Here is a 20,204-nt window from a genome sequence, read left to right as displayed (position 1 = left end):
GTATATATGCTGTATATCTGTGTGTATGTGTTGTATATACTGGATGTGTGTGTATATATGCTATCTGTGTGTATGATGTATATACTGGATGTGTGTGTATATACTGGATGTGTGTGTATATATGCTGTATATCTGTGTGTATGTGTTGTGTATACTGGATGTGTGTGTATATATGCTGTATATCTGTGTGTATGTGTTGTATATACTGGATGTGTGTGTATATATGCTATCTGTGTGTATGATGTATATACTGGATGTGTGTGTATATACTGGATGTGTGTGTATATATGCTGTATATCTGTGTGTATGTGTTGTGTATACTGGATGTGTGTGTATATATGCTGTGTATGGTGTATATATGCTGTATATCTGTGTGTATGTGTTGTATATACTGGATGTGTGTGTATATATGCTGTATATCTGTGTGTATGTGTTGTATATACTGGATGTGTGTGTATATATGCTGTATATCTGTCTGTATGTTGTGTATATACAGGCAGAAGCCTCTTGATGTATCGGGCTGCGAATTTGCAGCGGCGGGGCTATCATACGCTGGCGCACGAGCACCAGCGTATGATAAATATCCCCCATTGTGTGTATATGGTGTGCATATACTTGTGTGAATAAACCCAACTGGCTTATACTCGAGTTATAAAAAAGATTACTTGTATACTTGCCCTCCGTCGCTCACCCCCGGGGGGGTCACCCCTTAGCTTTGGCTTCTACTAAATGTATTATTTTAATGGGGGCTCTGCTGCTGGACATTTCATTAAAGGATTGTTGCAGCATTACCCCCCCCCCCTTAGGCTTATACTTGAGTTAATAGGTTTTCCCAGTTTTTTGTGGTTACATTAGGAGCCTCGCCTTATACTCGGGTATATATGGTAATAAAATAATGTAAGAATAGAATAAAGTTTAAACTAATGAAGTCTAAAAAAGTTGAAAAAAACCACACAAAAATCCTCTGCCCCTTTAAAAAAGAAAACATAAAATCGCACACATCTTGAGCTTCCAAAACCGTTTCGATCCAGGCTAAAAATCTAATTATATACTATTATATACAATAAAATTATATAAACTCAATCCAAAAACTCCGCGTCATGTTCCCTGTGATACGGTCAGGTGGCGGCTGAATCCAAGTAAATGTGGCAGAGCTGCAGTACCGGGCACAGCCACTATACATCGTGTGGCGCTATGGAGCGGATTGGTAGGGTTTTCCGGGTGTTGGATCCCATCCGATGTTTCTTGGTCTCTTCAGGGTCCGGAGAACTCGCACAGAATAAAGTTTGTGGCATCTTAAAAGCCGCCGCATTTCTGGGAAGAGGAAACGGATTCCTGCAGACGGGAGACGAGGCGAAAGCTGTGATGAGCGCAAAACTCAGTCTACAGAGCGACCCAGGTATGAGGAAGGTACAGGCACAGTGTAACATCATATATACATATATATATATACATCCCTTCCCCCTATAGATCCAGACCCATCACACATCCTCCGGGAGGAGCTGATCAGATTGTACATAGTGTCCTATCTGCAGGCAGCATGTTATAGAGCAGGAGGAGCTGAGCAGATTGTGCATAGTGTCCTATCTGCAGGTAGCATGTTATAGAGCAGAGGAGCTGAGCAGATTACACATAGTGTCCTATCTGCAGGCAGCATGTTATAGAGCAGAGGAGCTGAGCAGATTACACATAGTGTCCTATCTGCAGGCAGCATGTTATAGAGCAGAGGAGCTGAGCAGATTACACATAGTGTCCTATCTGCAGGCAGCATGTTATAGAGCAGGAGCAGCTGAGCAGATTGTGCATAGTGTCCTATCTGCAGGCAGCATGTTATAGAGCAGGAGGAGATAAGCAGATTGTACATTGTGTCCTATCTGCAGGCAGCATGTTATAGAGCAGGAGGAGCTGAGCAGATTGTACATAGTGTCCTATCTGCAGGCAGCATGTTATAGAGCAGGAGGAGCTGAGCAGATTGTACATAGTGTCCTACCTGCAGGCAGCATGTTATAGAGCAGGAGGAGCTGAGCAGATTGTACATGCATAGTGTCCTAGCTGCAGGTAGTATGTTATAGAGCAGGATGAGATTCGCTAAGGAGTGTAACATTTTCTATATATTAGAAACCTAATAATTATTGATGCAGTAATAAGGATTTTGTTTCTGTCTCAGCTTTTCCCGGTGTCGCCTCGTGTCTAGTGGACGCTTTGTGGAGACTTGGAAGGAAAGAAGAAGCCGCGTGTCAGTGGAGGATGTTCCAGAGCAACAAGGACAAATTACACCAGCAGTGGGAGGTGATCAGAGGGTGAGCGGATGTTTAGATCGGGGGAAGCGCTGCCAGACCCTCCTGACCCTGTCCTGGAGATCAGGGGGAAGCGCTGCCAGACCCTCCTGACCCCTGTCCCGGAGATCAGGGGGAAGCGCTGCCGGACCCTCCTGACCCTGTCCTGGAGATCAGGGGGAAGTGCTGCCGGACCCTCCTGACCCTGTCCTGGAGATCAGGGGGAAGTGCTGCCGGACCCTCCTGACCCCTGTCCTGGAGATCAGGGGGAAGCGCTGCCAGACCCTCCAGACCGCTGTCCCGGAGATCAGGGGGAAGCGCTGCCAGACCCTCCCGACCGCTGTCCCGGAGATCAGGGGGAAGCGCTGCCAGACCCTCCTGACCCTGTCCTGGAGATCAGGGGGAAGCGCTGCCAGACCCTCCTGACCCTGTCCTGGAGATCAGGGGGAAGCGCTGCCAGACCCTCCTGACCCTGTCCTGGAGATCAGGGGGAAGAGCTGCCAGACCCTCCTGACCCTGTCCTGGAGATCAGGGGGAAGCGCTGCCAGACCCTCCTGACCCTGTCCTGGAGATCAGGGGGAAGCGCTGCCAGACCCTCCTGACCACTGTCCTGGAGATCAGGGGGAAGCGCTGCCAGACCCTCCTGACCACTGTCCTGGAGATCAGGGGGAAGCGCTGCCAGACCCTCCTGACCGCTGTCCTGAAGATCAGGGGGAAGCGCTGCCAGACCCTCCAGACCGCTGTCCTGGAGATCGGGGGAAGCGCTGCCAGACCCTCCAGACCGCTGTCCTGGAGATCGGGGGAAGCGCTGCCAGACCCTCCAGACCGCTGTCCTGGAGATCGGGGGAAGCGCTGCCAGACCCTCCAGACCGCTGTCCTGGAGATCAGGGGGAAGAGCTGCCAGAACCTCCTGACCCTGTCCTGGAGATCGGGGGAAGAGCTCCCTGACATGACTATTACTGCAGGACCTAAAGTGATGACAGAGGCAGGTGACTGATCACATGATTCCTGCATCACTGCAAGTGATTTTAGCTAGAGGAGTGTGTGCGCAGCGGTGGATGTAGCGGAGCTGTGTGCGTGTCAGTGGATGTAGCGGTGCTGTGTGCGCGTCAGTGGATGTATGCAACAAACGGGGACTTTTTAATTGGTGTAAAATATATTTTTCCTTTTTTGGTTGACTAAATTTGGTGCGTCTAATAGTCCAAAATATACATTCTATAGCCAGTAGACTGGTTCCCAGAAACCACAGCATTGGCCCTATAGCTGATAGTTACAGGGTGGAGCTTCAGGGGGAGTGGCCTCTGAGCTCTGAACCTGTAGCTGCACAAGCATCTCTATAGGATACTCTGCAGGTGTCTTATTGTAATCTGCTTCCTCTGCAGGGATCTGCCCCTGTACCTGATGGTGATCAGGCAGAAGGACTATTCCATGGACACATCTCTGGCCAAAGAACTGGAGGATTATACACAGAGAGAAGAGAAGACGGTGACCGGTCACATCTGAGGCTCCAAAGACTCCAAAGAAATCTATGTTCTAGTGGATTCATCCAATCATACATTGGTTACAGGGGTTGTAGAAGATCCGGGGGTCCAGAGACCCCACAGAAGACGCCAGGATTAGAGATCTCCAGACACAACAACCTCCGCCGGATACAGATACAATCCATGTAATAATCTGTAGCTGGAAACACAATAACAGCTTTATATATGGAGAGGGATTTATACTGAGCCGATCCCAAACATCAGATGTAATAAAACCAGAGAGAATTGTCTTCTATCTGCTTCTAATAATAGAGGTTTTACTCTCTGTATAAGATTATTGTGTTATCCATATAGATGTCATTGTACAGGGAGGGGGAGGGGATAAGCTGTGACATCATCTATTGTCAGTAGTGATGTAATGATGGGTCAGTGTTATCTATATAGAGGTCATTGTACAGGGAGGGGAGAAGATAAGCTGTGACATCATCTATTGTCAGTAGTGATGTAATGATGGGTCAGTGTTATCTATATAGAGGTCATTGTACAGGGAGGAGGAGGAGATAAGCTGTGACATCATCTATTGTCAGTAGTGATGTAACGATGGGTCAGTGTTATCTATATAGAGGTCATTGTACAGGGAGGGGGAGGAGATAAGCTGTGACATCATCTATTGTCAGTAGTGATGTAATGATGGGTCAGTGTTATCTATATAGAGGTCATTGTACAGGGAGGAGGAGGAGATAAGCTGTGACATCATCTATTGTCAGTAGTGATGTAATGATGGGTCAGTGTTATCTATATAGAGGTCATTGTACAGGGAGGGGGAGGAGATAAGCTGTGACATCATCTATTGTCAGTAGTGATGTAATGATGGGTCAGTGTTATCTAGATAGAGGTCATTGTACAGGGAGGGGGAGGAGATAAGCTGTGACATCATCTATTGTCAGTAGTGATGTAATGATGGGTCAGTGTTATCTATATAGAGGTCATTGTACAGGGAGGGGGAGGAGATAAGCTGTGACATCATCTATTGTCAGTAGTGATGTAATGATGGGTCAGTGTTATCTATACAGAGGTCATTGTACAGGAAGGAGGAGGAGATAAGCTGTGACATCTATTGTCAGTAGTGATGTAATGATGGGTCAGTGCTATCTATATAGAGGTCATTGTACAGGGAGGTGGAGGAGATAAGCTGTGACATCATCTATTGTCAGTAGTGATGTAATGATGGGTCAGTGTTATCAATATAGAGGTCATTGTACAGGGAGGAGGAGGAGATAAGCTGTGACATCTATTGTCAGTAGTGATGTAATGATGGGTCAGTGTTATCTATATAGAGGTCATTGTACAGGAGGGGGAGGAGATAAGCTGTGACATCATCTATTGTCAGTAGTGATGTAATGATGTGTCAGTGTTATCTTTATAGAGGTCATTGTACAGGGAGGGGGAGGAGATAAGCTGTGACATCATCTATTGTCAGTAGTGATGTAACGATGGGTCAGTGTTATCTATATAGAGGTCATTGTACAGGGAGGGGGAGGAGATAAGCTGTGACAACATCTATTGTCAGTAGTAATGTAATGATGGGTCAGTGTTATCTATATAGAGGTCATTGTACAGGGAGGGGGAGGAGATAAGCTGTGACATCATCTATTGTCAGTAGTGATGTAACGATGGGTCAGTGTTATCTATATAGAGGTCATTGTACAGGGAGGGGGAGGAGATAAGCTGTGACAACATCTATTGTCAGTAGTAATGTAATGATGGGTCAGTGTTATCTATATAGAGGTCATTGTACAGGGAGGGGGAGGAGATAAGCTGTGACATCATCTATTGTCAGTAGTAATGTAATGATGGGTCAGTGTTATCTATATAGAGGTCATTGTACAGGGAGGGGGAGGAGATAAGCTGTGACATCATCTATTGTCAGTAGTGATGTAATGATGGGTCAGTGTTATCTATATAGAGGTCATTGTACAGGGAGGAGGAGGAGATAAGCTGTGACATCATCTATTGTCAGTAGTGATGTAATGATGGGTCAGTGTTATCTATATAGAGGTCATTGTACAGGGAGGAGGAGGAGATAAGCTGTGACATCATCTATTGTCAGTAGTGATGTAATGATGGGTCAGTGTTATCTATATAGAGGTCATTGTACAGGGAGGGGGAGGGGATAAGCTGTGACATCATCTATTGTCAGTAGTGATGTAATGATGTGTCAGTGTTATCTATATAGAGGTCATTGTACAGGGAGGGGGAGGAGATAAGCTGTGACATCATCTATTGTCAGTAGTGATGTAACGATGGGTCAGTGTTATCTATTTAGAGGTCATTGTACAGGGAGGGGGAGGAGATAAGCTGTGACATCATCTATTGTCAGTAGTGATGTAATGATGGGTCAGTGTTATCTATATAGAGGTCATTGTACAGGAGGGGGGAGGAGATAAGCTGTGACATCATCTATTGTCAGTAGTGATGTAATGATAGGTCAGTGTTATCTATATAGAGGACATTGTACAGGGAGGGGGAGGAGATAAGCTGTGACATCATCTATTGTCAGTGGTGATGTAATGATGGGTCAGTGTTATCTAGATAGAGGTCATTGTACAGGGAGGGGGAGGAGATAAGCTGTGACATCATCTATTGTCAGTAGTGATGTAATGATGGGTCAGTGTTATCTATATAGAGGTCATTGTACAGGGAGGGGGAGGAGATAAGCTGTGACATCATCTATTGTCAGTAGTGATGTAATGATGGGTCAGTGTTATCTATATAGAGGTCATTGTACAGGAGGGGAGGAGATAAGCTGTGACATCATCTATTGTCAGTAGTGATGTAATGATGGGTCAGTGTTATCTATATAGAGGTCATTGTACAGGAGGGGAGGAGATAAGCTGTGACATCATCTATTGTCAGTAATGATGGGGATGATATAGAGGGTTTTTGTCAGGTGACACATTCCCTTTAAGGCCCTCACCTAGGGCTTGGGAGGAATATTATGGTCCGTGTAGCTATAATTTTACATTTTAAGAACTAAGAAGTCTAAACAAAGTCTTGGAACCTGTAGCCATTTAAGAAATCTCCCATGAGAATCCATCCTCTGCACTTTCTCCTCCCTCCTGTAATCTCACACAGTGGGAGGGGGGGGGGGAGTGCTCCTGTACAGTGTAACAGCCTGTGAAGCTGAAGCATTGAGAGGCTCAGGTAACACCCACAGAGCCCTTCTGGCTCATAAACATAATTGTAAAGGTTGATTTTTAGAAGTAATGAGGCCGTGGATGAGAAGAGAACACCCCTTTAATACATGTATGTGACTGGGATATTACAGACCACTGAGAGGGGGGGGTCTCCTGTCACCCCCTGTACATTGGGTGGATGTGACCTTTCTTCTGGGGTTTTGAGCCTTTATGTGATGACTATTTGACCACTGGAGACCCTATAGAGGTTTCCACCAATGATAGAAGCCGCAGGTCTCCCCTTAGAGCTCCATGAAGCCTGTGTCTGGCTGCGGGGTCACGTGCTGCTCCGTCACGCACCAGGCCCATGACTAATCACATATAGCGCGGATGTACCGCGGCCGCTCTGACTGACAGCTCCTCCAGCCAATGATTGACTGCTGTCCGCTCCAGCCAATCAGCTGCGGCCAGATAACCGCTTCCTCCAACCACAGAATTTGCTTTCACAACCTTTATTCTGAAAACCAACACTTCGCCACACCCCCAAACGTTATTCTCGGCCAATCAGCACCGGCGAATATCCTGTTGCTAGGCAGCTTCTCCCTCGCCAAAGAAAGTACCAGAGCGAGTCATCCAATGGAAGGCGGTTAGCGGGTAAGACGCGAGGGGCGGGTTTTTGATCACGTGACGTTACTTCGTCCCCCGCCTTCCTTTCTTTGGCAGGCGCCGATTGGCTAGCTGACATGCGCGCATGCGTGTTTGGGGTGAATGACGCAGCTCTTTGCCGTGCCGCAAGCTCCTCCCCCAGCCGCAGTCAGTCACACAGTGAGAGACACCGGGTGCCCGACGTTCAGCGCTAGCGTGTACCGGAGTCGGGGGCGGAGCAGCCAGCACTAGCGACCATCCCGGGACTCGTCACCATCCAGCTCGTCAGCGGCGGCGGGGCGCACGGCCCGGACTCTCAGGATGGCTTCCGGATCTGAGTAAGTGACGGCGCCGGTAGGCCGCGGCTGTCCGGGGCCTGTGCTCCTGACTCATCCCGGAGAGGGGCCCGGCGGGTGCTCCCCTCACAGCCCGGGCCGGCGCTGCTGCGGCCTAGTCCTCCCGCCTGTGCGGCCCCGTACATCCTGCTGTGTCATGCAGGCCCGAGGCCCAACCGCCAGCACCAGCACCGGCCCCAGCAGTGTCCTGTGTATACAGCACGCGGGCTCTATACAGCACCGCGCGGCCTGCTGGGAGTTGTAGTCCACACCAGTCATAGATGCGCTGCTCTCCCGTGTAAGAATGGACACAGGATGGGGCCTCAGTGATCAGTACAGTGCCTGCTGGGAGTTGTAGTCCCCACCAGTCAGTCATCCTTGCTCTATCATATAAGACCTGGCACAGGATGGGGACTTAGTGCATGCTGGGAGTTGTAGTCCTCTCCGGTCAGTCATCCCCACTCCATCATTAAAGACCTGGCATAGAATGGGGCCTTGGTGATCAGTACAGTGCTTGTTGGGAGTTGTAGTCTTCACCATTGAGAGAACCCCCACCCCCGGTACAGCAGGGGGTCGGGGACAACCCTTCTTCCTTCTGTCCCATAGTAAGGCACATCACCCTGAGGAGTGGCGGGGGGGCACTGCTCTTTAATCTTGTGACACCCCCATTAGAGACTTTCCAAAGAAGAGACTATAAAACCTCCTAAAGTCCTGCCCCATCCCCCGTGTTCTGCCCTGACAGATCCAGGGGTGATGTCCGTGCACTGGATAACGGTGACCTCTCACCTCTGTGGTCACATTAAAATAAAATCCTCTTCAGAATATAGAGGGGGGGGGGGGCACATGGAGGAGGTGACGAGTGTCTGTCCGGCTCTGTGTATCCTGGTTACACACACTCTGGTGACCTGTGACCTCCCCAGAACACAAGGTGTATTACCCAGCGTACACCAGGGGGCGCCGGAGTGTCCTCAGCTCATCTAGTAGTAATAAATCACCTCGGTATATCACAGCATCTTACACATCAATTCAGTGTTTTCTTCAAGGGGTTTTCCAGGACTGGCGCTTCCAGGCAAAAACATTCAATTTAAGAAGTAAGAAAACCTTTTAAAGGGGTTTTCCCAGGAAACAAGTTAGGCCCTAAGCACAGGATAGGCCCTAACTTGCTGATTGGTGGGGGTCTTGAGAATGGGGGGGCGGGGGGAACCTCTGTTGGACCCCTCGTCGCTCCCTGAGATTAGCAGAGCAAACAGCCGCGCATGTCCACGAATCCCCATTCATCTCTATGGAGCTGAGGGAGATTGCTGAGCACAGCGCTCGGAGAGGCCGATCAGTCAGATCTGGATATCTACAGTTACGTTATAATCAAAAATAAGATGAAGCGGAAGAAAATCTGAGCTGAGCTGCTAAATGTCCATGATTACACCACTGTGCGGCCAAGCTGAAGGATACGTTCTAATAACAGACCTTCTCCGGGGCTCATAGTCCTGGGGTGCGGGTTATACCGCCTGCAGCCTCTGCTTTACACTACAGAATTATCTGCTGGGAGCAAGTATTCAGCAGCACTAGAGCGCCCCCACAGGATGAGAGGAGCATTACACAGTTCATTAAAGGGAACCTGTCATCAGAAATTGGCCTAATGAACCACCAGCAGTATATTGTCCGGCAGCTGAGCAGCTTCTAGATGATGTTTCTTTCACGTGTTGGCATCATCCAGAAAATCAACTTTAAAGTGAGATTTAAAAAGGAGGCGGAGAGTTTAATACTGAAGTCAAGCTCTCCCGGCCTCTGAACTCCTCCTCCCACGTGACTGACATCATGCGCTGGACTTCAGGAGATTTAATCAGGGATGTTCCTGAACGCAGGACCATAATTACAGTGAAGGGGGCGCTCTAAGCCAGGGAGTGTTATACTCTCCGCCTCCATGGCTTCTTAAAACCAATTTACATCTCAATTCATAGTTGATTTTCTGTGTGATGTCACCGCACCAGGCCATGAAGGAAACGTGATCTAGAAGCTGCTCATGTGCTTGACAACATACTGCTACATACTACTACCTGATGACAGGTTCCCTCCTTACCCCGTGTGCCCTGCGACACCTCTGAATGTCCACATGGATCTGCCGGGGTAGACGGGGACCTGTAGTAAATGTTTCTGGGCAGCTGATGCCATGGGGGGCTTTGATTTCCAGCCTTAGAGGGGTTGTCTATCGTCATGTAGGGCACTGGCCGGTCCCCTTATACATCCCACAGCCCCAAGGGCAGTGATGGAGAACCTTTTGGAGTCCGAGTGCCCAAACTTCAACCAAAATCCACTTTTATATGTTGCAAAGTGCCAACATGACAATGTAAGCGGTAACTTATTGACCCCTACTGTATCACAGGTTTCAATCGTATTGCTGTCCTGAGTTCACCAATATAATAGAAATATGATGGAGAAAATCTGGATTGTAGCTTCCCCCCAGGGTCCCAGAGCAGGAGCTCCAAAATAATCTCCCTGTCCACATTTTCTCGTTTCTCCTGTACCCCTCACCAATCTGATATTGGGGCTGTCCTGTGGATAGGATTTCCTGATGTTTGGCCTTTATTGATGGTGTGAACAGGTCCCTGTGATTCTGGGGACGTCTGTGTATACAGGATGGATGGTGTCACCCCCGCCATGAATCCTGGAGGCAGAACAGGTCCCTTTGATTCTGGGGACGTCTGTGTATACAGGATGGATGGTGTCACCCCCGCCATGAATCCTGGAGGCAGAACAGGTCCCTGTGATTCTGGGGACGTCTGTGTATACAGGATGGATGGTGTCACCCCCGCCATGAATCCTGGAGGCAGAACAGGTCCCTGTGATTCTGGGGACGTCTGTGTATACAGGATGGATGGTGTCACCCCCGCCATGAATCCTGGAGGCAGAACAGGTCCCTGTGATTCTGGGGACGTCTGTGTATACAGGATGGATGGTGTCACCCCCGCCATGAATCCTGGAGGCAGAACAGGTCCCTTTGATTCTGGGGACGTCTGTGTATACAGGATGGATGGTGTCACCCCCGCCATGAATCCTGGAGGCAGAACAGGTCCCTGTGATTCTGGGGACGTCTGTGTATACAGGATGGATGGTGTCACCCCCGCCATGAATCCTGGAGGCAGAACAGGTCCCTGTGATTCTGGGGACGTCTGTGTATACAGGATGGATGGTGTCACCCCCGCCATGAATCCTGGAGGAAGAACCGGTCCCTGTGATTCCGGGGGACGTCTGTGTATACAGGATGGATGGTGTCACCCCCGCCATGAATCCTGGAGGCAGAACAGGTCCCTGTGATTCTGGGGACGTCTGTGTATACAGGATGGATGGTGTCACCCCCGCCATGAATCCTGGAGGCAGAACAGGTCCCTGTGATTCTGGGGACGTCTGTGTATACAGGATGGATGGTGTCACCCCCGCCATGAATCCTGGAGGCAGAACAGGTCCCTTTGATTCTGGGGACGTCTGTGTATACAGGATGGATGGTGTCACCCCCGCCATGAATCCTGGAGGCAGAACAGGTCCCTGTGATTCTGGGGACGTCTGTGTATACAGGATGGATGGTGTCACCCCGCCATGAATCCTGGAGGAAGAACAGGTCCCTGTGAGTCGCCTACAGGAGGCGCAGATCATGGGGAAGGATATTAGACCCCTGGAGATTTCCAGTCCCTGACAGCAAGCACTTATAATAATGTATAGATGTGACCCCCCCCCCCCCCCCCCTACTTACGGGGTTATTCCTATTACTGGCTTATGGGGCACGTCCTGAATGTCACAGATAGGAGTCGCCCTTCTAAAACTTTGGGTGCAGTGAAGTTGTTGTTAGAGACTTGGGCAGGTTGTTGGTTGTTGTGGATGTGTAATATGTATACATGTAACGTATAGAGCCTCCGCCTATAGATGATGTATGTGCCGGCTGCTGTATTGTGGCGTCTCGGGTTACCGGGTGGGTGCTGGGTGCTCGTCCTCCTGCTGCTCAGTGATCACTTTCACTTCTGTCAGGGAAGTATAAAGAAACGCAACTCGCCCCTCCCCCACAGCATGAGCCAAGCAGATCTACCCCTCGAGGGGCAAACAATGCAGAGGTGACCCCCTGCCCCCGGACCTGCTGACACAGCCCTCTCCTCCCTCTGTACAGGAGCCGCACGTGTCCCCGTGTATGTGTGTGTGGGGAGACAAATTCATACTGGCAATTGGTTTTTGCCCTCGATGTGCACCGGACCCCAGATATTATAGTATTATACCCCCGCTCTAGTGTAGCACCACCAGGTATTATACCCCCGCTCTAGTGTAGCACCACCGGGTATTATACCCCCGCTCTAGTGTAGCACCACCGGGTATTATACCCCCGCTCTAGTGTAGCACCACCAGGTATTATACCCCCGCTCTAGTGTAGCACCACCGGGTATTATACCCCCGCTCTAGTGTAGCACCACCAGGTATTATACCCCCGCTCTAGTGTAGCACCACCAGGTATTATACCCCCGCTCTAGTGTAGCACCACCGGGTATTATACCCCCGCTCTGGTGTAGCACCACCAGGTATTATACCCCCGCTCTGGTGTAGTACCACCAGGTATTATACCCCCGCTCTGGTGTAGTACCACCAGGTATTATACCCCCGCTCTAGTGTAGCACCACCGGGTATTATACCCCCGCTCTGGTGTAGTACCACCAGGTATTATACCCCCGCTCTAGTGTAGCACCACCAGGTATTATACCCCCGCTCTGGTGTAGCACCACCGGGTATTATACCCCCGCTCTGGTGTAGCACCACCGGGTATTATACCCCCGCTCTGGTGTAGTACCACCAGGTATTATACCCCCGCTCTGGTGTAGTACCACCAGGTATTATACCCCCGCTCTAGTGTAGCACCACCAGGTATTATACCCCCGCTCTGGTGTAGCACCACCAGGTATTATACCCCCGCTCTGGTGTAGTACCACCAGGTATTATACCCCCGCTCTGGTGTAGCACCACCAGGTATTATACCCCCGCTCTGGTGTAGTACCACCGGGTATTATACCCCCGCTCTAGTGTAGCACCACCAGGTATTATACCCCCGCTCTGGTGTAGTACCACCGGGTATTGTGCCGCCGCTCTGGTGTAGTACCACCGGGTATTGTGCCGCCGCTCTGGTGTAGTACCACCGGGTATTATACCCCCGCTCTAGTGTAGCACCACCAGGTATTATACCCCCGCTCTGGTGTAGTACCACCGGGTATTGTGCCGCCGCTCTGGGGTAAAAGCTGCAGCTCCTGTGTAGTGACTGTGCATAGTATTGCAGATTGGTCCCTTTAACATAATATGATGCGATGTGACTCTCCTGTTACCCCCCCCCCCCCTCCCCCCAGCGGCCATCTTTGCTGAGTCAGTAGTAATCGGGTTACATGAACAGGAAACATGAAGTCATGACTGATGTGGAGATGAATGGAGGCCGCGTCATATGATGCAACCAGACGGCAACCAGTGCACAGGAGAATAACTAATATATCCAGGAAGTAGGTACATGGCAGGTCCTGGGGGGGACATGAAGCCAATAATATCCTCCCCGACCCCTGTCCTGCTAGAGGGACATTAGGACCTTTCATATGTCACATTTTGACTTGTTTTCTGCATTGTGATTCTTGACTTTACGATGCAGTGGAAATGTAATGGATCACGTGACCCACGATTCCACTTTTAGTCAAAAGTCCAATTCTACTTTTCTTATGAAGCAGTTTTTAGGCAGCTTCGGGCTGTTCCCTCTTACGTTGAGCTAATCTCGTCTCCCTTTCTCCCCTCTAGATCTAAAGGCGATGACTTGTCCACTGCGATTCTCAAGCAGAAGAGCCGACCCAACCGGCTGATTGTAGACGAAGCCATCAATGAAGACAACAGCGTGGTCTCCCTGTCCCAGGTAAGTGGCCGGTGGTCATGGTGTGTACGGCATAAGATATAGGTAGATCCACGAGACTCCACTGCTGTAGCCAGAACCTCACGGCCTCCAGTCTTCCCTGACCCCCCGGCCTGTGTCCAGATACGGTCAGGCTATAGGGCGGCTGCTGGGATATGTCATGTACTGTACGTTGTTCAGGTCTTCTTATCTGTAGGCGACACTTTTCTGAAGGGAAGTCATGTATAATTCTCTGCATCTGTAGGGTAAAATGGATGAGCTCCAGCTGTTCCGAGGAGACACTGTGCTCCTGAAGGGGAAGAAGAGGCGAGAAGCCGTGTGCATCGTCCTGTCCGATGACACCTGCTCCGATGAGAAGATCCGTATGAACAGGGTTGTGCGCAATAACCTGCGGGTGCGACTGGGAGATGTAATAAGGTAAGTCGCCTAATGTGCATAAGGGAATGTAAAAGGGGTTTAGGTGCCAAACAATCGCCTATTAGTGTTGGTGCAGACACTGCCGATGGTTGGTGTCAACCTGATACTGATCATGTACATGGGGGTTGGGTCTATGATGAAGCTTGTGCTGCACTTAGACGGCCGTATACATGCAGCACTAAGCGAAAGGGCAGAACAATGGAATTACCGCAGTGTTATTGTCCCTTGTACTCAGCACCTGTGTGTGATGTCAGGTCCGCACCTTCTATCCAGGTCGTCCGTTTTTTTGTATATTTATATCTATGGGTTAAGCATTAGGAAGGTGTCCTGGTGACTGGTAACACGTGCAGGTGGTGAATCTTGTCCTTTGTCTCTCCAGCATCCAGCCCTGTCCTGATGTCAAGTACGGCAAACGCATCCACGTCCTGCCCATCGATGACACGGTGGAGGGGATCACAGGGAATCTCTTTGAGGTCTATTTGAAGCCTTATTTCCTGGAAGCCTATAGGCCCATCAGAAAAGGTACCGCCCCCCTGTCCTGTGACGCCTGCAGGCTATACGGCCCTGGTATTATCCATGTACATCTGTAGTGCTGCCTCCTGTAGATGTAGTGATTCTTATATGTGCCGATGCGGCTACAGGTTGTGATCTCTGATGCCTGATAACAGAGGTTTGTGTAGTAGATAATATATAGGAAGGTATTGGCTGTACTGAGACTGAGTACTGAGACATAACTGTAAATTACCTATATGCAAAGTAAAATATGGCGAAGAAGCCACAACTGTAAGGCAATGGATGGAGCCTAAGCCCCGCACAGGACATGTTGGGTCGGCACCATTGGCCTCCTCTGAGACCAGAATGGGAACTTCTACACGATCCAAAAAAACCAGTGGGTCAGGCCGTGTGTTTCTGCTGCTTTGGCGGCCGGGATCTCTGGTCTTCTCAAGTTCTTCAGAACTTGTCATAAACTCTGAGTTTAGTATGTAATAATAACAATGATGAGAGGCCGAGCAGCGATACAGATACATAGTATAATGTTGGCTGAGGATGATCTGTATCACAGCTTGTGCCGCGCCATCTGTGCGGCAGAGGTTTATGATTATTTGCACACCATAAAGTTTCCAGATGAAGGATCGGGTGGTGACTTTCCTTTTGTCCTACAGGTGACATTTTCCTAGTCCGCGGAGGGATGCGTGCCGTGGAGTTCAAGGTGGTGGAGACTGATCCCAGCCCGTACTGTATTGTGGCCCCAGATACCGTCATCCACTGTGAAGGAGAACCCATAAAACGGGAGGTAGGAAGCGGCCATTACTCATTCTTTACTCCAGCTTCTCCTATGGAGGGGGGAGAGTGGCACTAGACGGGGGGTGGTCTCTCCTTTGTGGCACTAGAGGGGGGGGGGGGTCTTTCCTCTGTGGCTCTAGAGGGGGGGTGGGGGGTGTCTTTCCTCTGTGGCTAGTATTTGATGATTTATATACAAGATGCTGTGGTTTTCCAGGACGAGGAGGAGTCTCTGAATGAAGTGGGTTACGATGACATTGGGGGCTGCAGGAAACAATTGGCTCAGATCAAGGAGATGGTGGAGCTGCCCCTCAGGCACCCGGCGCTCTTCAAGGCTATTGGTGTGAAGGTAAATTCTGGGACACTGATAGGATTTGTGGAGATGTTGTTGTCATACGACGTGTGATGACGTTGTGATATGTCTGTTATGCAGCCCCCTCGTGGTATCCTGCTGTACGGACCCCCAGGAACGGGGAAAACCCTCATTGCCCGAGCTGTGGCTAATGAAACCGGCGCATTCTTCTTCCTGATCAATGGTGAGATCTTCTGTTCATGTTCCGCAGTTGTACGAGCTTCCTGTTCTTCTCTGCTCATTAGATGGATGTCGGTCCCCGATCTGATGATATTGAACTATGCATAGGATAGGTCCCCAATACTAAGCTTGGGGAACCCCTACAGTATAATGTATTGCTGTGCTATGTGGATGCAGTGACCGGTCTAGTAACCTGCCGCCTTGTCTTCAGGTCCTGAGATTATGAGTAAATTGGCTGGAGAGTCCGAGAGTAACCTGCGCAAAGCCTTTGAAGAAGCGGAGAAGAACGCCCCTGCCATCATCTTCATTGATGAACTGGATGCCATTGCCCCTAAGAGAGAGAAGGTAAGAGCTGCGCTACCCCCTGTGTTACGGGTGACGTCCCCTTAGCTGATTCTCACACCTTCTGCTCCTTTTGTTACGGGTGACGTCCCCTTAGCTGATTCTCACACCTTCTGCTCCTTCTCTCCTCAGACACACGGAGAAGTTGAGCGCAGAATTGTCTCCCAGCTGCTAACGCTTATGGACGGCTTGAAACAGAGGGCACACGTCATCGTCATGGCCGCCACCAACCGACCCAACAGCATAGACCCAGCACTTAGACGCTTCGGTAAGCCCCGTGTCTGTGCCTGCGTGTAGTAGGAGGGTGGACTCAGCCCCTTCCTTATATATTCACCTTGTGTCTTCTCCAGGCCGTTTTGACAGAGAAGTGGACATTGGAATCCCCGATGCCACCGGCAGACTGGAAATCCTACAGATTCACACAAAGAACATGAAACTGGCAGATGATGTCGATCTAGAACAGGTAAGAAATATTCCTTGTGGGCAACGTCCCAGAATTTACTGCACATCCTCTACACGTGTGTCCTGCTTCTGTCATGTAGGTTGCTAATGAGACCCACGGCCATGTTGGTGCTGATCTGGCCGCCCTGTGCTCAGAAGCCGCCCTGCAGGCGATCCGCAAGAAGATGGACCTCATTGATCTGGAGGATGAAACTATAGATGCTGAAGTCATGAATTCCCTGGCTGTCACTATGGACGACTTCCGGGTATGTCGGGGTCTGGTCGATGTCGTCTTGTGTGGGATTGGGGTTTATCTTTGGGTATAAAAGTAAAACCCGTCTTCTTCTGTCGTGTAGTGGGCGCTTAGTCAGAGTAATCCCTCAGCGCTGCGTGAGACGGTGGTGGAGGTGCCGCAGGTCACCTGGGAAGATATTGGTGGTTTGGAGGATGTCAAAAGGGAGCTGCAGGAGCTGGTACAGGTAGGTGATCATCATACATGTAGTAAGTGTCCAGAAGTGAGCGGCACCGCCCTGTAATGTGACCTTGTGTCCTTGCAGTATCCTGTGGAGCATCCAGACAAGTTCCTGAAGTTTGGTATGACCCCCTCTAAAGGCGTTCTGTTCTACGGACCACCCGGGTGCGGTAAGACCTTGCTAGCCAAGGCGATTGCCAATGAATGCCAGGCCAACTTCATCTCCATCAAAGGCCCCGAGCTGCTCACCATGTGGTTTGGAGAGTCTGAAGCCAATGTGCGGGAGATCTTTGATAAGGTAAGAGCCGGTGACTGAGTGATGTCCCTCTTCAGGACCTTCCTGCCATCCTCTCCTCACTCATGACCGTTTCTCGTGGCGCAGGCTCGGCAGGCCGCTCCCTGTGTCCTCTTCTTTGATGAGTTGGACTCCATTGCCAAGGCCCGAGGAGGTAACATTGGTGATGGCGGTGGAGCCGCTGATAGAGTCATCAACCAGATCCTGACTGAGATGGATGGAATGTCTACCAAAAAGAATGTGTTCATCATCGGCGCCACCAACCGACCCGACATCATCGACCCGGCCATCCTGCGCCCTGGACGTCTGGACCAGCTCATCTACATCCCCCTCCCCGACGAGAAGTCCCGCATCGCTATCCTGAAGGCCAACCTGAGGAAGTCTCCTGTCGCTAAGGTAAGTCACTGCCCGAGTGTTGTCTGTGCAATATTCGGTTTCATTTCTTCCCTTTAACCCTCTACGTGCTGGTGTCTTCTAGGACGTGGATCTGGACTTCCTGGCTAAGATGACCAATGGCTTCTCTGGTGCTGACCTGACTGAGATCTGTCAGCGGGCCTGTAAGTTGGCCATCCGGGAATCCATTGAGAATGAGATCAGACGAGAGCGGGAGAGACAGACCAACCCTTCTGCCATGGTAGGTGCCGGAGCTGCTGGATCAGTACCTTGTCTCGTGTTCTGTGTCTGAACCTTACGTTGTGTCTCCTGCAGGAGGTGGAGGAGGACGACCCCGTACCCGAAATCCGCAGGGATCACTTTGAGGAAGCCATGCGCTTCGCCCGCCGCTCCGTCAGCGACAACGACATCAGAAAATATGAAATGTTTGCACAGACTTTGCAGCAGAGCCGCGGATTTGGCAGTTTCAGGTAAGTCGAGCTTCATTGTGGATGTAACCGGATCAATATCTTAATTTCCTCCGTTGCTGGTGACTGGGAGTGGCCAGAGAGGGTCCAGGAGCCTGAGAGATGATTAGATAGAAATACATAGATCAAATCTCATCTGCTGGCAGAGCTGCAATAAGTTGGTGAGATAATGCAATGCTCTGCTGCAGGACATATTAACTATTCAACTTTAGACCCCTGCAGAGTATTGCGACTGCATATTGGAGCGAGGTCACAGGAATCCAGCAGCATTCTGAATGCAGATTGTAATGGCCGTCTGACCTATGTGGGTGGTCAACACTGATCCAAGGCAGAATAGATACAAGTCTGAAGAAATCCTCACTGAGCAGAGCATGCACCAGGGATCAGTGGAAATAGCTGTCAGCTGAGCATGCATGTGCACAATGGGATCAGTGGAAATAGCTGTCAGCTGAGCATGCATGTGCACAATGGGATCAGTGGAAATAGCTGTCAGCTGAGCATGCATGTGCACAGTGGGATCAGTGGATATAGCTGTCAGCTGAGCATGCATGTACACAATGGGATCAGTGGAAATAGCTGTCAGCTGAGCATGCATGTGCACAGTGGGATCAGTGGAAATAGCTGTAGGCCGAGCATGCATGTGCACAGTGGGATCAGTGGAAATAGCTGTAGGCCGAGCATGCATGTGCACAGTGGGATCAGTGGAAATAGTTGTAGGCCGAGCATGCGTGTGCACAATGGGATCAGTGGAAATAGCTCCAGGTCGGGTGTGCATGTGCATAGAGGGGTCAGTGGAAATGGCTGCAGGCTGAGCAGCTGAATATTTGCGCCATATTCTACTAGCTGCAGCAGATGTGGCACCGGGCTGTACAGGTGATGGATTTCTCATGTTACGCTTATTTGTTCCCCTTTAGGTTCCCCTCTGGAGGCCAGGGAGGCGCTGGTCCGAGCCAGGGAGCCGGCGGAGGAGCTGGCGGCAGCCACTTTACTGAAGAAGAAGACGACCTCTACGGCTAGAGGAGCCGGCGGCGCCGTCCGTAATTGTACAGCATTGAAATTCGTACGTTAATGGACACTCTCTGCTTCCCATTCCTCAGTCAGTACAGCGCAGCTGCACCCCCACTCCTGGTTTTTTGTTTTGTTACCCGGGTGTGAGAGGAAGGGCGCCGGGTCTCCCAGGGTGACTTTTGTTTCTTCTCTCCGCCCCTGTAGAGCGCCGGTGGGGGAGGGGGCTCCTTCCTGCGGCACCTGGAAAACGCACGGATTTTGTTGCTTGATGCTCCGGGCCAAGATGTCGCATCCACCTGAGACCTGGGTCAAAGGGTTAATACACCCATAAAACTGGAGATTCAAGCAACAAACCGCAGCGTGGGATGTAACACTATTGGCGCCTCCGGAGGCCGCAGGCGGGAACGCGCTGGGGGTTTTTTATGTTGGTATTGGGCATAATGTTGTTGGATTATAAAAAAACAAAAACCGCAGGTTGACGTCTAACGTGAGAATAAACTGACTGATCACTGAGCGCGCGTCTCCGTGTTTTATCTCATCCCTTTCTAGTAACTGGGGAAGGTCCTCGGACTTGGTGCAGGATCCTCTCGTGCTCCAATGTCTCGCCCTCGTCCAGGACCTTTAACAGTTGGTGACCGGGGAGGGGGAGGTCCTGACATCACAGGAGGCGGAGCTCTGGGTGCTGCACCCTAAATATAACCGAAGTGTTACATTGTACATTCACCTGCACTT

The 20,204-nt window shown here is 50.3% G+C and overlaps 2 protein-coding genes across 4 annotated transcripts in view; both read left to right on the top strand.

The window, feature by feature from the left end:
- Positions 1-4,068, top strand: part of FANCG (FA complementation group G) — a 38,217-nt gene extending 34,149 nt beyond the window's left edge. For 2 of the 3 annotated variants that reach the window (XM_072132768.1, XM_072132770.1), the window contains exons 13-15: positions 1,259-1,399; positions 2,168-2,289; positions 3,659-4,068. In XM_072132768.1, the coding sequence (XP_071988869.1) occupies positions 1,259-1,399; positions 2,168-2,289; positions 3,659-3,946 (551 nt within the window). In that variant the 3' untranslated portion in view covers positions 3,947-4,068. Of the gene's footprint in view, positions 1-1,258; positions 1,400-2,167; positions 2,301-3,658 lie in introns of all 3 variants that reach the window. The other variant, XM_072132771.1, reaches the window with a different exon arrangement.
- A 3,624-nt stretch (positions 4,069-7,692) lies between these two features.
- On the top strand, positions 7,693-19,986 carry VCP (valosin containing protein). Its single transcript, XM_072132767.1, has 17 exons — positions 7,693-7,916; positions 13,716-13,827; positions 14,069-14,241; positions 14,621-14,763; positions 15,405-15,535; positions 15,740-15,871; positions 15,956-16,058; positions 16,266-16,399; positions 16,529-16,664; positions 16,747-16,859; positions 16,939-17,103; positions 17,194-17,316; positions 17,395-17,607; positions 17,692-18,000; positions 18,083-18,238; positions 18,313-18,467; positions 19,379-19,986. The coding sequence occupies exons 1-17, from the start codon at positions 7,900-7,902 to the stop codon at positions 19,479-19,481; spliced, it is 2,418 nt and encodes an 805-aa protein (XP_071988868.1). The 5' UTR covers positions 7,693-7,899; the 3' UTR covers positions 19,482-19,986.
- Positions 19,987-20,204: the final 218 nt, after the last annotated feature.

Source organism: Engystomops pustulosus, chromosome 1 (genome assembly GCF_040894005.1).
Source record: "Engystomops pustulosus chromosome 1, aEngPut4.maternal, whole genome shotgun sequence".
NCBI lineage: Eukaryota > Metazoa > Chordata > Amphibia > Anura > Leptodactylidae > Engystomops > Engystomops pustulosus.
Note: the sequence above shows the minus strand (reverse complement) of the source record. Positions and strands in the feature narration are given on the sequence as shown.

What these genes read in the sequence shown, in the direction of transcription:
- VCP (XM_072132767.1), top strand. An exon ending in ATGATGTCGATCTAGAACAG is followed by an intron (nt 16,860 to 16,938) that starts GTAAGAAATATT and finishes TCTGTCATGTAG; the next exon opens with GTTGCTAATGAGACCCACGG. An exon ending in TCACTATGGACGACTTCCGG is followed by an intron (nt 17,104 to 17,193) that starts GTATGTCGGGGT and finishes TCTGTCGTGTAG; the next exon opens with TGGGCGCTTAGTCAGAGTAA.